A 16,673-nucleotide genomic window follows, 5' to 3' on the forward strand; every position below is an offset into this window, starting at 1 on the left:
TGCCACTTCACAAATAAGCCACACCCACATTTTAACATTTCTCAGGTTTCATACTTGCACTTTTATCATTTTAAATAGTCTCATACTATTTATGATTTTCTTTTCATTATTTTTGGCAATAACTTTTATAGTATTCATTTCAATGCCATTATCATATTCATATAAGTCTCTAAAATATTCTTTCTAGTATTCATTTGCCTCAGTTACAGCTCAGATCACTTCATCACTTTTATTTTTAACTATTCACTTTGCAGAAGAAGTGATTGAGTCTCAACCTGATTAGCTACTGTTTTTTATAGGTTTCATTGTCTTGATAGAGAAAATAATAAGAAGTGTCTCTTGATTAGCAGATGCATTTGCATTATCAAGTTCAAATAAAACAACATTTATTGTCACTTTTCTGTGTACACAGTGGCACATATTAAATTAAATTCTGATACCCTCTCTCTCAAAAAAAAGAATATATATATAATCTGCGCAAATTCTAAGAATTGCACACCATAAAGTTTATAATATGTTCTTTGGTTGTGGTCCTTTCCCATTTGGGTGGATGTATGATGACTTCTAAGACAGGCATTCCTCTCATTCCCTTCAAATGTTCACCAGTACCCTCAGTATTGTGGAACCTTTCCTTAATTGATGTTTAGAGATCAGTTAAAAGATCTGAGGTTCTAATTTCATAAATAACACAGTCATTCCTATGTGGCTTCAAAATTTTCATTTGATCTTTCACTACAACCACAGATTTTAAAAGGGAAAAGAAGAAAAACACAATGCGGTGTAAGCTTCATTTTCAGACTGTGGGAAGGATTTGTCAGAAAGCATTAGTGATTTGTATTTTCTCCTCCACTTACATCCAGAACACAAGAAATCTGGAAAATGTACCTTGTTTTTATGCCTAGGAACACTCTATATGGAAGTGAGGTAATAATTACTAGAAGCTAGACTATATCTGTATTCATTATACCCAAGGCTTTTTTTGTCATAGAATGCCCTTTTTTGGATGGAACCTTGTAGAGTAGGCAAGGCGGGTTGTATGATGTGTGTGGGTTCCAGCACCTTTTTTTTTAACAAAAAAAAAAAAAAGCACTGCATATACCTATTTGTTTGCTACCTCACTGATGGAAAGTCTAGCTGCTCACAGCTGTTTTTATTTTTTTTTCAGGTTGGAAATTGAGTCCTGTAGTTGGGGCAGTATATGGACCTGAATTATATGCAGGTAGAATTTAATATTGATTCTTCTATTTCTGCCATTTGACTGCAGTGGTGATTTTTATGTTCTCAATCTGCTGTTTCTTTATAACCTTTTTACATTTTTTATTCTTTTTAAAATTAAATTAGCATCCAGTTTTCAAGCAGATGTCTCGCTGGGCAATGACGCTGCAGTGCCCCTGTCAGGAAGGGGGGGTATTAACACTTACATTCCTTTAATCAGTAAGTAGCCCCTATTGGCCCCTGTATTGTTACTGTGCTTGAGTAAACAGTGATCTGTTCGCCCTCTTCTTTCCAGTTTGTATAATATGTACTTGAAAAGATGGGCCTCGGCAGAAAGAAATGCTACTTCTTTGAGCAGTGGGAATGATTCATCTCTTCTTGCAATGCATTTTACAAGCCTGTTTATGGCTAGGGTTTGTCTGGGCGATAAGGCTGCTATAAATCTGTATGGGAGGGAGTGGAAGATCCAACTGTCTTTGCTTTAGCAATCTAACAGGCCGCACTCCAAAGTACATGTTATTCATGCTACTAAACTGTGAGTCCACTGCAAGCCCCCTTGTGGCATGCTCTTAGAAGGACCTTGAGTTCATTTTGCCCTGTGACTGACTGGTGCCATCTAAATATCCCTTTATTACATTGTGTTCCCAGCCACCTTCTGAGGTTTCAATATCATTTTGCCCTGGGCCAGTTTACTCCAGCATGATGTGTAATAAAACAGGGCTCAATATAGATGGAACCACTTAATGGTCACCTTTGCCAGAAGGTAGGCTCTTGGTAAACTTGGTAAACCTCTTCATTAATTATGGCTGCCTTCATTAGGATGTTTTGTTCATTTTATACTTAAGTGACATATGATGGAAAAAACTGAGTTGGAAGGAGAAATATGCACGCACACACACACACACACACACACTTAATTCCCAAGATTAAGCTTATTATGAAAAAAGCATTTTAAGCATTCCCATTCCAAGAAAATAGAAGAGTTATTACCTGCCTGTATTAGTAGTAACTCTATGTGCTTCTCAGACTTTCTAACCAGACTGCATGGCAATATCACAACGGGGTGGAGGAAAAGGGGAAACAGTTTGCAGTTTGTGATGAAAGCATGACACAATGTTAATCTCTTGCATGCTAGGCCTCTCTGCAACCCTACCTTTCCTTCAGGATCATGTCATAAAAAGAGATATGTGAGGCTTCAGAGCTCTAAGCATGCTCCTTTGCAGGACAGGTGCAGAACATCCCAACTCTCTGGAGTTGTGCATAAGCCTAGTTAAATGTGATTGTAATTGACTGGGCAGAGGAACTGAATGTTCTCATATTTTTCCTTGTCTGTCTGTCTTCACAGTACCCAGCTTCCCTTACCCAACTGCAGCCACCACAGCGGCAGCCTTTAGGGGAGCCCATCTGAGAGGACGAGGAAGGACAGTGTATGGTGCGGTACGAGCAGTACCTCCAGCAGCCATCCCAGCTTACCCAGGGTAAGGATGGAAAACTATCCAGCAGGGATCTTCAGAATGGGACATTCAATGGACTGAAAATAAGGACAGGAGGTGCCAACCCTATAACACTCTGCACTACATCTTACTTGAGAAAGGCAATCTAAAACTTACATTTATGACCAGAAAGAATGTTTCATTAAATTGGCAAGCCAACAGTGGAAAAAATGTTCAAAAATAATGTGCCAATTGTTCTAGTTTGTAACAGTATTTTGGCAGCACAAAATAATCTGGAAATAATGGAGGAACATTCTTATAAAAAGAGTTTCCTAAAAGGTGTAGAGTTCTGTAGAGTGAGGCCACTTCTTGTTCGCTGAAGTCCAATTTCATTGAATTACCCGGACTGACAAGGATTTTTTGTTAGCTTCCTCATACAATGTCTGTAAATTGGTCAGAACAGAACAGTTACCCACAATGGACTTGCTTTCTTGATTAGAGATGTTTTGAGAAGGGTTAAACAAAGATTGAGCTGACGTGTAATGAAGAGTAGTTTTTGTTTAAACTAGGAAAAAAAACAACAACCCCAAACCAGGATAAGCAGCATATTGCTTCCTTAGATTTTAAAAGTTTCAGTAGCGTGAGAGCTTAGCAGTAAGCGGCTCTTATCATTCCAAAGGCATTGTTGTTTTATTATTTTAAGCATGTTTTCAAGACAGATTCCAGTATCTCTGTTGTCAGTTTTAGTTCTAACATTTCATTTGTATCAAAAATGAAAAACTAGATTCTAGACTTTCCTGGAACAAATCTAAGCAGAAAGGAAAATACCAAGAGACAGTTGGATACTGATCTCTCCTCTTTTAATTAGAAGTATACATTAATAGGGGGGATTATTTGCTGAAATACTCCACTTTATGCTAGGTCTTAATAACCAAACAGCCTAGCATGGCTATAAACACTGGGCAGTTATTAGATAGTTATTTTCTGTATATCCCCTTCTCCCATTGTTTATATAAATACAGTATATTTTATCGTTCTACCACATAAAGTAACATGTATCTGCATGCAGCATCCTCCATGATTTGCATAGGTAGAATTGCTGGGATAGTTCTTAGAATAACTTCCATGCATCACATAGCATTCATGGGGTACCATTTAATGCCTAATTGTTGCTACCCAGTTATAGTAGGTTATAAACTTTCAGCTAAAATTATAATTATCCCTTATAGTAACAGCTAAAGTATTCCTAGAAAAGAAACCTAGTTCATTGGAGTTTTGCATTTTTTTGAACCACAATGGAATTTAAATTGAATATTTCAGTTGAAGATAGTTTAATAATCTGCTCTCAGAAATGATCTTCAGGATAACCCTTTAATAATCTTCAGGATATTTAACTCTTTTCAAGATATTTATTTTTATTTTATTTTAATTTATTATTATTTTTTAAATTTTATTTATTAACTTTATTTGTTGCCCATCTCATAACAAAATGACTGTTTGGCTTACAGCATAAAACATTAAAATCTTAATATATAAATAACTCTAAAACAATAAAAATAGAAGTCCAAATCCAGATAAAATTATAATAGAATTTATAATATTTATAATATTTATTATTACAATATTTGTAATAAAATTATTATAAAGGGAAGTCCCAATCCAGATAAAATGATAATTAAAAGATGAGGAGGTAAGGAATAGACTTCCTTATGGTCTAGTGCCAGTTTGGTTTGGTGGTTCGTATTCAATACAAGTAAATATTTCCTCCATGTGATTAACAGCAAGAAAAGAGGTGATTATGTAAGCTTCAAAACCTGAAGTTCATCTTACAGACTTCCCAATTTTACAATATGGGACTTATAAATTCAAATAAAAAGATCCTCATTTTTGCCTCCCCATTGTAATCAATATTATAAATGGCATACTCTCCCTGCTGAATTGACATCACTTTCCTACAGTAATTTTTCATTGCGTATATTTATGCTTATCAGCTGTGTTTTTGTAGTTTAAAATTGTAGTGGAGTGCAATGCCGCATGGTTAGTTTAATAACTTAAGCTTGCATCACTGTAGAAATCTGATGATTATAAAGCAAATTTATAGCCAAGCTATCCTAGCCTTGTTGTTTGTAACTTCCTATAGGTGGGTGTGTTCTGATCAGTGTGAGAGAAGCTTGGCATCATTTTGTACTCCAGTTGGCATATGGAAAAAAAATTACAAGTAATATTGACTCCTAGCCTGTGATTACATTAACTGGTAAGCCAGATACATACACACAAGGCTCTCATATATGGGGAACTAATGCTTTTTAATATGAGTGATTTAGCATTCATCTATCAAATGATTAAAGTTACAGAAAGCTGTGCAAAGCATGCATTCATAACAAGGGCTGTGGCAAGCTCTCTTTTCCTTTCTTATCTTTCCCTTATCTTTTGCCCTATCAACATAAAGCACATTACTCTATGAAATGTTCCAATATGTTGCAGTAATTTCACAGTTCATTTCATTCTGGATGTGCTAGAACAAACTATTTAGTAGCTGTTAGATTTGAAAGGGAGCTAGGTGTTGGTGTCTCTGCAGAATGTATCATTGCTATCCACCCAGGGAACCCCCTTTCTTATTTTTCTAGTTCTGCAGCCTTGGATCAATTGCCTAACCCTTTTAGTTTATGATCTCTGCTTGTGAAAGCAATGCATTGTGGGTATTTTTATTTGATTTATTTTTGCTTACTTTGATCAGAATCGAATGATTCGGGGTTTTTACTCTGAGGATGAATCAGTACTTTTAGATGCTAAATAATAATAATAATTTGCATGCTTGTGTGATCGGCCAAATTTTATTGCATGTCTAAAAAACAAAAACAAAATAGGTGATGTATGGATATCAGAAGTGATCACACAAGGCTGTGAGATGCAGATGAGTACACAACTTTTGGTGTGTTTTTGATCTAGGTGGACCCCATCACTGGATGAACTACTCCCAATGACCTTGCTTGTTCTACTTGGAGACTGTTACATGAAAGCAGTTGATTCATTTGTTTAGAGGGTTAATTAAAGCCTTTCCAGGTTAATAACTAAAGTTGAGGTTTCTCAAGTTGTATTTCTCTTCTTCAAAACACTGATATTTTTTTTCTTTTAAAAAAACCCCCAACAACACTCTTATTGTACAGTATAAAGGTTGTTTTCTCCCCATCCCCCCTTTGCATACTGTCTGCCCTTCTGCCCGCCTGCATGCCATGGAAGATGATATCGAGCTGTCTAGCGTGCGTGCGCAAACACAAACTGCTGATTTGCTCCTGCCCGAAAGCCCAGGTTATGGATTCATACATCACCCGCCTGTGTAAAGCGCATGTGCATGCTGCCGTCCTCAATAACCGGAATGTGTTTTCTGTTCTTTTTTGTTTTTGTTTTTTTGTTTTTTTTGTTTTGTTTTGTTTTTGTGTGGATTTTCTGCAGTGTGGTTTACCAGGACGGATTTTACGGTGCTGACCTCTATGTAAGTACATACACTGGAGCCTTCTCATCTCCAACCCATGACAAGCCAGCCTTTTTTTTTTAATTGTTGTTGTTGCTGTTCTTGTTGTTGTTGATGATGATGATGTTTTTGGTTTAGTTTTGTATTTCAAAATATAATTTTCTTTAATTTTCTTCATCCCTGTATATATTATATATTAAAGAATGCAAGCATGTTTCTTGTTATTGCACTCGACCCTCAGTGCAAACCTGAGCTAGGCTTTTTGACCATTGCCAGGTTCAATATACTGAGTACTCTTCTCACAAAGGTACTGTGTAGTTCTAATCAGCCTAAGATACAATTAGCAAATTAAAATTTCCATCATTTCCTTTTTAATTGGCTTTTAATTGGTTGCCCAAAATAAAAAGGTTGATCTTGCCTCAGATCCTTCCTTTTCTTTTTCTATTTCCTTTCTTTTCTTGAGATCTTTGAAAATTTATGTATGGATTGAAATCTAAGGGAATTCGAGGTCCACAAACATATATAGGTGAATTTATGGGCCTTTTATAACATGTTAAATATTATACCCAAGTGTAAATAAATAAATAGTAAATGTTTTGGTTAGCATATTTGACACTATCTCCTAAAGATGATCATGCATATATCATTAAATAGATATGTCATTCTTTGAGACTGGTATGAATACATTTATCTCTCAAGGTGGATGAACCAATCTTTCATTGCTAACTGAAATGAATGATAATAGTGACATCTCGGTCAATGACTCTTAAGCCATCTGTTTTCTGCTGTTTTAATTGGCATGTATTAAATGGGTGCTGTTTCTCCATAATAATTCACTAGCAATTCATTTTCTCGCCTCTGTGGGGAAGTCACTGTTGTGGGAGAAATGAAGAAAGCATTTCTTAAAAGCAGGAATAAAGGATGGTTTAAACAAAATTGTTCTCTTGAAACTCAGTTAATAGCAACATACGGAACTGAGGTGATATGAAGGCAGAAGGAGAAAAAAAAGTGGTCCGCTTACATCTTTTGCTTTTCTATCATTTCCTTATCCTTGTCTTCCTTTTCTGGGGCAAACTTCCCTAACTACTTTGTTTTCAGTCTAAAGATTTATTGCTCGCTGGCATTAAAAATGCAGCCCAGGGTGCAGTGGGTAGGTGTGGGAAGTAACAGCTTTGATCACAGCTTCCACTAGTGTGGTTTATTTATTTCACAAAAGCAGTCATCCTAAAGGGCCAAACCTTTCGGTGAAACATGTGCTTGCATCCTAAGGAAAGAAAAGGCTGGTAAGCCCTTTGCTGGGTTTTGTGTGTGTGTTTGTGTGTGTGTGTGTGTGATTGTTTCCCTCCACAGCTGTGTTTTTGAATTGCTCTTCCTGTGTTCTGTTATAGAATAGTCTTACAGGAACCAATCATTAGCGCTAAAATACCTCAGGTAGGAGTGCCAGTGTGACCTGCCAATCAATCAGATTGTGGATTGCAGTGGGATAAAGGAAAAAAAATGAATTAATACTAACAGTTCCAGTTAGAGATGGGAACAGAGTCTTTTTAAAAAGAAAAATACAAGGCCAAGATATGTTTGTGAGCATGTAATCAAAACTCTCATTTGTCTCAGCGCTGCACAAATCCAATAATATATAAGAAGGCTTTCTCAAATATAGGTAGCAAACTAGGAGAAATTTTTGTGTCTGTGATAAGCATAATACAAACATGTATTATTATTTTTGTGTCTGTGTTTCTTATCCATACTTTCTCAGAAGCATATATATATGCTAGCCTTCTTGAAAGAAAGCTTGGGAATGCTAGTCCTATGCTTTCTGCTTTTAAAAATAAATGATCTATTGTAGAGAAGCACAGAAGTGAACACATTAATTGCAGGGTATTAAAAAAAACACTGAAATCATTGACTCTCAACTTTTTTTTGAAATACAGTAAATCTCAATAATAAGCAGTGTCAAGATACCAGCTTCTAAACAAGGCAGAATGTAGCGTGTCGTGATAATGACAGAACAAAAGTAGAGGTCTTTACTAGTTAAAACTTTTGAAACAGAATTGTAGACTCTGGACCTCAGCCTTGAATGGAGAACTCTGACTCTGGATCCATTTTTCTCCTCAGCTTGCAAGTCCACTGAGTTTGAGAGATTCCAGCATAGAAAGCTCCCAATGGAGACCAGCTAATATTTGGAGCTCAGTTCTGTGAGATTGCAAGCTATGCTTTCCCCAACCAAAGGGAAAATGTAAACCTTGCTTGCTATAGAATAAAAGCTGCGTATATTTGTGCTCTCTGAGCTTGATTGTTTATTTGCAGATGTTTCATTAGCCAATTCTACCAAGTCGGAATTACCAAGGAGAAAACAATACCCCCACCAACACTGGCAGGCGAAGCTACTATATGTAAACAGGAAGCAAACCCTACATTCTCTAGCACTCATGATGTTACCTTGTTAGGTAATGAAATGTCCGCAAACTCAGGGAGCACCAAGGATTCCACAGTTCAACCTTGAGCTCCATATATTCTCTTCTCTTGGTAAAACTGGGACATCTTCCCTATTTCCATATTCATCTGCTAAGCTCCAAGCACTAGGATGGTGAATATTTTGGAGTGTTTTCACAACACGATAAGCATGCTCTGCAATTTTTACACCCGTATTGTGTGGCAGAATATTTTTTGCTAATAATACTGGAACTCTGCTTTCTCTGAAATGCAGCCCAAAAGTGTAACAATGTGGGGGGGGGGGGAGACTTAAATTTAATTTAGTCTCCTGGGAAAGTTTAAATCTTGCATCTGAATATGGCTAAGCTTAAACAGTGCTCTCAGAACATTTTCTGTGTGACCTAGTCTTTCCTGAATAAATGCTGACAGATCAAAAACATGGTCAGTTGCAATTATTATGACCACAGGGTAAATTTCTAGTTGCTACAATAAGAGGAATTCTTGTTATTTATATAGATGAATGTCTGTAAATATATCAAATATATTCTTCAGTGTAGTCTGAAAGATTTTACTTTTTTATTGTTGAAGAACTTCCAATCTATGTCTATTATTAGAATAGATGGAATCCTCTTTTTATTTTTTATTTGTTTTGTTTTCAACATTTGAATCTACTGTCCCAAACCCTCAAATTAGATAGTATGTTTAAAAATTTCTAAGCATATATCTTACGTTGTTAAAAGTATTCATTTAGGATTCATCTTCACTCAGTACTTTGAGGGGAAAGCTTCCAAACATATGAGGATTTATAATAGTTTTTTTAACATGCATACATTAATGCAGAAATGCATTTATGAATCAGTATCTGCAAATATCAAATGAAGTAGAAATTCATCCATTCCAGCATTATATATTTGTCACCCAGGAGCAAATGTTCTAACAAAGTCTTGACTACATGTATGGAAAAGCAAGCATATTTTGTCCAACTTGCATCTTGGAAAAAAACCTAGTCTATTTGAGAACAAAAAGAGAAACTTCAAGCAACTTCCTATGCATAAAGTTTCAACTCTCCAACTCTCCTCGTTCCCTGCTTTATTGTAAGATGGGAGGAGATAATCAGAGGAAAAGGACAATTCCTTAGTTGTCTAGGCCCTGAGTTACAAAGAGTTTTATGTGTGAAAACCAACACCTTGAATTGTATCTAGATGTCAATTGATAACCAGTTCAGTTGATGAAATAGAGCTGTTACATAGGTGAAACAGTTTATATACCACCTTCTGGATCAGCTTTTGTTTTCAAATAATCTTCAAAAGCAGCTGCAGGTAGAACTTACTGCAGTAGTCCCAATTAGAAGTGACCAAGAAAAAGACCTCTCAACCCAGGAAGGGGTGAAATTGGCGTACTAGATAAATCTGCAGTCCCTCAGTGTCATGGCTGCCATTTGCTCCTTCAGAAAAAATATGACTCCTTAATATATATACACCAATTCTCCCTGGGAAAATGCAATTTTATCTGGAGCTAAACATGGACATTTCCTGGAAATGGAGAGTTCCTGAATTCGCAGCCATCTTCTTCCTTGCCATCTTAAGAGCATCTAGGCACGCAGAAAGAACCTTGACAATATCTCATTATTAACCTAACCATCCAGAGTTACCCTGTGATAGGATGAGTGGCCAATAGATAGATAGATAGATAGATAGATAGATAGATAGATAGATAGATACCAGTAGATACCAGTAGATACCAGTAGATACCAGTAGATACCGGTAAATAGGCAGACAGACAGACAGACCTACATATTAATGGCTGACCCCATCACATAAGCTTGCCATTAACATTTTTGTTTAGCTTGTGCATTTTTTGAAAAAAATACTTAAGTCATTTATTAATATTTATCCATTTATTGGAATATATAAAACCAGATACATTTTGGTGTATTTTTTGTTTATAGTTTACCTTGATATCTGCTATTTCCATTGACTTACAAGGACTGTGAAGAGCAGTAGATTTCATTTCACTAATTGTTAAACATTATGCTGAGAATACAAATAGGAAACTTGTTGCATATTGTAGGTCTCTTCAAGTCTACATATGATGGGGAAAGATTAATAAAAGATGCTTATAGCAATACTTGAGACATATTAAGCTTAAATGAATTCCAGAAAATGAATGAAACTAATCTCCATCTTCCCCCGTGGCTAAAGCAGCACTTGGACTGTCCCACATTGAAATTGACAGCTGTGCAGTGAAGGGCTCTTCCCTTTATCTGACTATTTCTGATAACTTGATCACTGTCATGTTATAGCAACCTTTTCCTCCTTTCTATTTGCAACAGAGCCTCAGGGTTGCCTTACCTATAGGACAAGAGAATCTGTCATCACATGCCTAATGATGCCTTCTTGAGAAGGTAGTCCACTCAAGGTGAAAAATGAAACACTCAGTCTAAATAATTAAAAATTTGGGATATCTATCATAAAGATCATATTATTTAAAACATAGGTTTTTATTGTCCAGATACAGATAAACATAAAACAACTGGTCATTGTCTCTGTCTTTTACTGATTAACAGAAACTTGATAAATTCTAGAATATACTCTAGTGAATTAAATAATATTTGATTGGGTGCAGACAAATATAAAACAGATGGAAGGCAGGGAAGGGGAGGAAAAAAAATGTGAGTTAGTAGGCAAGTCTCTTCTGCCAAAGTGGCAGAAACCGTGGATATTATAAGTAGCTTGGACTTATTCCATGGAGTTTTAAATAAATTGACAGGGCAAAAATTTTCAAACAGGCATTCTATTGATATAATTAAATGCCCATGTTCTTTTGTCAGGAATATTTTTTGATTTCACTACTTGATTTTATGTAATGTACATCTAATGAACATGTTCAGATGACATCATGCTGATGTCAGCTGCTTCCCTTGGTTAATTGACTAATCCCATGTGCTAGAAGTGCATAATTGCCAATGAGTGGGAGTGGTCATTTCTAATCTATTCTAGTCTATTTCTGCTCCCTTTGCATCCCTGTGTTGTTCTGGGGGCCAAACAGCAAAAACATAAAGTGAGAGGCATATAAAAAGAAGGAATAATAACCCAGCTGCCTTGATTGTTTGCAGTTAGTTTACCTTCAGGCTTAAACCTAACTATCTTAACTAACTGTAGAATTCATTTTCCACAGTTAGCTAAGATATTTGTACAGCTCTTCTTTGACCCAGTTAAATGTGTTGTGCATATAGATTAAAAAAAAACATGCAACTTTCTCATCACATAGATAATGATCATTCATTTATATAATAATAATAATAATAATAATAATAATAATAATAATTATTATTATTATTATTATTATTATTATTATTATTATTATTATTATTATTATTATTTATATACCGCCCTTCTCCCGAAGGACTCAGGGCGGTAAACAGGGCAAACATATAAAAATACAAAGATACAAAAGTTAAAAAAGAATTAAACACAATTCCCAAGCTAAAACAATAAATAGATATATTAAAAACAACAGTAAAATCCCAACCCATCCTCCATCAGGCCAGGCCGGCTTGTTCGAACAAGTGAGTCTTCAGATCGCGTCGGAAGGAGCGAAGGTCGGGCGCCATCCGGAGCTCGACCGGCAACCGATTCCATAAATCCGGGGCGCCCACAGAGAAGGACCTCCCCCTGGGGGCCACCAGATGACATTCTCTGACCAGTGGCAGAGAATGCAGCATCCACTTTTCTAAATAATTTCACATCTGTATCGGTGCCTGCTTACCCCAAAAAACACATCAGCTATTTTTAGCTTTATTTTTCCAATGAATTATTTTTTTTCTTTTTTGTTGTTATTGTTGTTTATTGTGCAGTCAGCTGAGAAATGTTAACATCTTGCTCAAAATCTCTCAATGGAGTCTCTGTTCCCTTCTCTGACATAACAGATGGGTTACTGCTTGTTATGATTATTAACATTCGTGGTGTGGGACAGGGCTAAGGTGGGAGGTTTTCTTTTTTTATTTTGGGATACATGGGAATTGTTTAAGATTTGGAATGTTAACTCCAGTGGTGACTGACTGTTTATGTAATAGCAGGTCGTTGTGGCTGCACGCTCTAGTAATTGAGGCTGTGTACTTCACTGAGCTTGTGGTAGATCCTAGGGCAAAACTGCTGTCCCAAGAGAATGCTGGGATAGATAGAACTAGCCAATATGAGTCTGAACGTGTTGACTTTGCTGGTTGTTTTTTAGTTCCAAATGTCAGCATGCTTAGTGTATTTTCATTTTCATATAATTAATAAATGTTATACCATTCCCCATCCTAATTCCAGTCCTTTTTTTTCTTTATAAGAAATGCAAGTTAAAATGACTTAAATGGAAAAAAAAAACATCTTTAGTTTCAAACTGCATCTTGTCCTCATATTCACAGTTGGGCTGAACTCAGCTGATTATCTCAAATGTCAAATTTAAAAAATTATGTCGGGAATAGAGCACACCAGGCACATTATGAGACAAGCTGCTCAGCAATCAGTGTTGCCAAAGACCAAGATGAATACATCTGAGCATGCCTGAATATCAGATATGTTGAAAGTTCTGCAATCTGCAATTTTTTTTATCAAGAAAAGGGATGCTGATATGTTTGAAGCTTTGTTTTAGCAAAGCTCCTTGGAATAAAATTCTTCTGCTACTATTACTCAGTATAATGAAATAAAGAGCTTTTAAAAATTCAGAATAGAGACCGTCATGAGGAGAAGCACTAGAAGTGTTGTTCGTTTTGTGACAGGAGGAGATTTGAAGTGATGGCTAATTTTGGAATCCTATAAGTGTATCATTGCCCTTCCTCTGCCAAAAGAGCTCTAAAGAATAGACATTTTAAGGTCGCTGTTCTTTTTGAGAAAGAGGAGACTCAATATTCTATAGTAATTGCTATAGATTTCCCTTTACTTATTCTTATTTTTTTCTTTTCTAATTTTTTCTTTCTGCATTTATTATTTTTAATTTACTTTTTTAGTTTGTATTCATAATATTTTAACAATATTACTGTATAAAAAAGTAACTGCTACAGATTTCCCTGTAATAGCTGGATAGAGGGAAGCTAACACTATGTTCATACAGTCATGAAAAAATCTGTTTCATACCATGAACACATCTGCATTTTCATTCCCAATTCCTCCTCCTTTACATTTAGGTCTTCAGAACTCAGTAAAATTAATTAAATCAGGCACTTGGAATGGTAATTACAATTACTTGATAAACAACTATTAATGGTTAATACAACTATTAAGGAAGGGAAAAATTACTTCTCTGGATTGTATACCCTTGCGGCTGATTCCTGTACTTGATAATTCCATTTGGGCCTGAAATAATAGAAAATAAAAAGATGGTAAAACAATATATTTCAATAAGCCAATTTAGATTGGCTCACTGAATGAGTATGAGGGGCTTTTTTTGAGTTTCAGAGGAATCTTTATTCAGTTTTACAGGTTTTGTATTTTTTGCTAATTGTCAAAACAAACAGTCTTCTAAAGTTTAACACTGTTCTTTATACCTAATTGTTAATTGATATAATTTCAAGACTATAATTATTTGCTACCATGACTTTTAATCTGTGAAGACCTCTTACATGTTAAGTGAGATGAGATTTCCGTGCACAGGATTTTTACAGTTATCTAGTTATTGTTGCATTGGTTATCTTTAATACAATAGCTCTGCCCTGAAATTACAATGAAATGTGCAGGTATCTGCTTTCTTTTCATAAAGATTGCACTGGTTAATTTCTAAATTTATTCTTCCAGCATTCAGCTGAACTACTAATTAAAAGGAAACAAGTTTCTGGATATTAATGATAAAATAGCTAAAACATACTGGTTATTCTGCAATATGAATAACTGAACACAGTCCCTTCTTAAAGAATTTATGTTTAAGACAGACCCACTAAAGTTAGTTCTATGAAAGATTAACGAAACAGGCACATTTGTAATTTTGAGAACTTGTCATGAATATTATCACAAAATGGCTGTTTTGAAAGCTTGCCCATTTACTAAATGGTTGCCAGGGTGAACATGAGCCAAGTAAATAAGTAGGAAAGTTTACAACTCATACATATATGCACATTTATGTTTATAAGAAAAATTCCCCTGTAGACACCCATCATTTCTAAATTCTTAAATAATTCCTTTTAAGTCCAGATTTTCTTTTGAATCCAGATACATTCTGAAAAAGACAGATCCTGTTGCTTTGTACCACACTATCTTCCTATTTAAAAAATAAATGATAGCTATGAAATAATTAAAACTGGAAGGAGTATCAGGCAGCTTCTGTCGTTGTAGGAAATGTAAGGAAGGAAGAGGATTGGTTTTTACCGAGACAGGATTATGATGTCCCAGGCATAGGACAAAAATAAAAGGAAGGCCATATGTAGCTAAATGAAGACTCTTTAAAGGTTAAGCATTACAATCTGATATACAAAATCAGACAAGAGCTATTACAGAAATTTTGGCAAGAAAAAAAAGATCATGATGTAGCAGTGAATTTAAAGCCATTAAGTTCTAAATTACGTGAAGGAATTGGCAAGGAAGAGACTGTAGGACAGAAGATACAAGAAGGAAGTTGGTACTTAGATTATTGGAAACATAAAGAACTTGTTTTAGAGAGTTCATTTTAATGTGCCTTCCATATATGGAATTCATTTCCTAAACATTAGCTTGTGTGAATTTATAGCCCTGATGGGTAACATGCGGTAGACTTTTTATAGTGATTATGACCAGGGTGGACTAAAGAGATGTATTAGCATCTTTATTTTTGATATTCTTGTTAATAAATTGACCTACAACTACTATGATAGTATAGGCTTTTCCATTTGATTTGCTTATTGATATAGGACTTTTCATCAGGAAATGTGTTGGGGAGATAGCAAAATATATGAGGATCAGGGACTACTTTCATAATTAAATGTGACATGGGAGTTGATGCAGTTTGAAACATTTCCTCTGTACCTGTGTTGTGTATATCAGTCCACTTTGTTTAAGGAGAAAGATATCTATAAAGTCAGTTCTTTTTTTTCCCTGCAGGGTGGATATGCAGCCTACAGATATGCGCAGCCCGCTACTGCAACAGCAGCTACTGCTGCTGCAGCAGCTGCAGCAGCTTACAGTGATGGGTATGTAAGGAAAGGCGTGGTTTTCATCTTTCTGGAGAATACGTCATTTTAAAAATACATTACATTTCCTCATATTCCTCAGTATATGTCTCAGCTGCAAATGCTAAATGCATGACCTCCAGGTTTTTGGCTAGGAAACATTGAGTAAAAACAATTGCTATATGCCTAGGGTTTCCGAAAGAGATAGCTGGACTTTGCAGTCATGCATCAGAATCAGCATTCAACCTTGTTCTTGTCTATAGGCAAAACAGAGTAGAATGCTTTTAGGATAGCAATCTATAGTCCTGCTGGCATTTTGGGGGGAATTCGTGCAGCTTTCAAGCACAACCAATAACCCCCATTCATAGTTTTTTTTTTTTGCCTCCAGTCCCCTGCCCTGGATTTGATGGATGTTGGCAAATGGCTTACAAACTGTGAGAAATGAATTCATTTGAGATGAATTATACTATGCTGCGTATTTTTTGCAGTAATTTATGACCACACAAATAAGACATCATTGACTTGTACGTATTGGTCTCAGAGTTATTGTGTAGCTTAGCACAATTGTTTTCTAGAATCACAATTGTTAGAACATAGAATAATAAAGTTGGAAGGGAGCCTGGAGATCTTCTAGTCTAACCCCCTGCTCAAGCAAGAGAATCTATACTATTTCAGATAAATGGTTGCTCTCACCATTACAAAATTTCTCCTTAGTTCTAGATTGTTTCTCTGCTTGGTTAGTTTCCCTCCATTGTTTCTTGTCTTGCCTCTTAGTGCTTTGGTCATTAAGCTAATGATAGAGAGAATGAAACCCTTTTTCTACCTTTAAAAAGGCTGTGTACACTGGCTAAGCCAGTAAAAATACTTTCAATGATAAGTATGTCAAAGGACAGACTAGGAATGACAAAGCCTTGCATGAAAGTATAATACATTTCACTTTCATTCTTTTACTACACTTTCATCTTCAAACACCTTCCAGTGTCTTTGGTGTTATTGCCACAAC

The 16,673-nt window shown here is 35.7% G+C and overlaps 1 protein-coding gene across 7 annotated transcripts in view; it reads left to right on the forward strand.

Annotated features, from left to right (window-relative positions):
• RBFOX2 (RNA binding fox-1 homolog 2) overlaps nt 1-16,673 on the forward strand; it is a 190,358-nt gene that overhangs the window by 168,843 nt on the left and 4,842 nt on the right. For 4 of the 7 annotated variants that reach the window (XM_083365255.1, XM_083365261.1, XM_083365259.1 and 1 more), the window contains 5 exons: nt 1,166-1,219; nt 1,342-1,434; nt 2,561-2,693; nt 7,509-7,551; nt 15,603-15,691. In XM_083365255.1, the coding sequence (XP_083221381.1) occupies nt 1,166-1,219; nt 1,342-1,434; nt 2,561-2,693; nt 7,509-7,551; nt 15,603-15,691 (412 nt within the window). Of the gene's footprint in view, nt 1-1,165; nt 1,220-1,341; nt 1,435-2,560; nt 2,694-6,101; nt 6,142-7,508; nt 7,552-15,602; nt 15,692-16,673 lie in introns of all 7 variants that reach the window. The other 3 variants (XM_083365256.1, XM_083365258.1, XM_083365257.1) reach the window with 3 other exon arrangements.

This window comes from Vipera ursinii (assembly GCF_947247035.1).
Source record: "Vipera ursinii genome assembly, chromosome: 6".
In the NCBI taxonomy this organism is placed as follows: Eukaryota; Metazoa; Chordata; class Lepidosauria; order Squamata; family Viperidae; genus Vipera; species Vipera ursinii.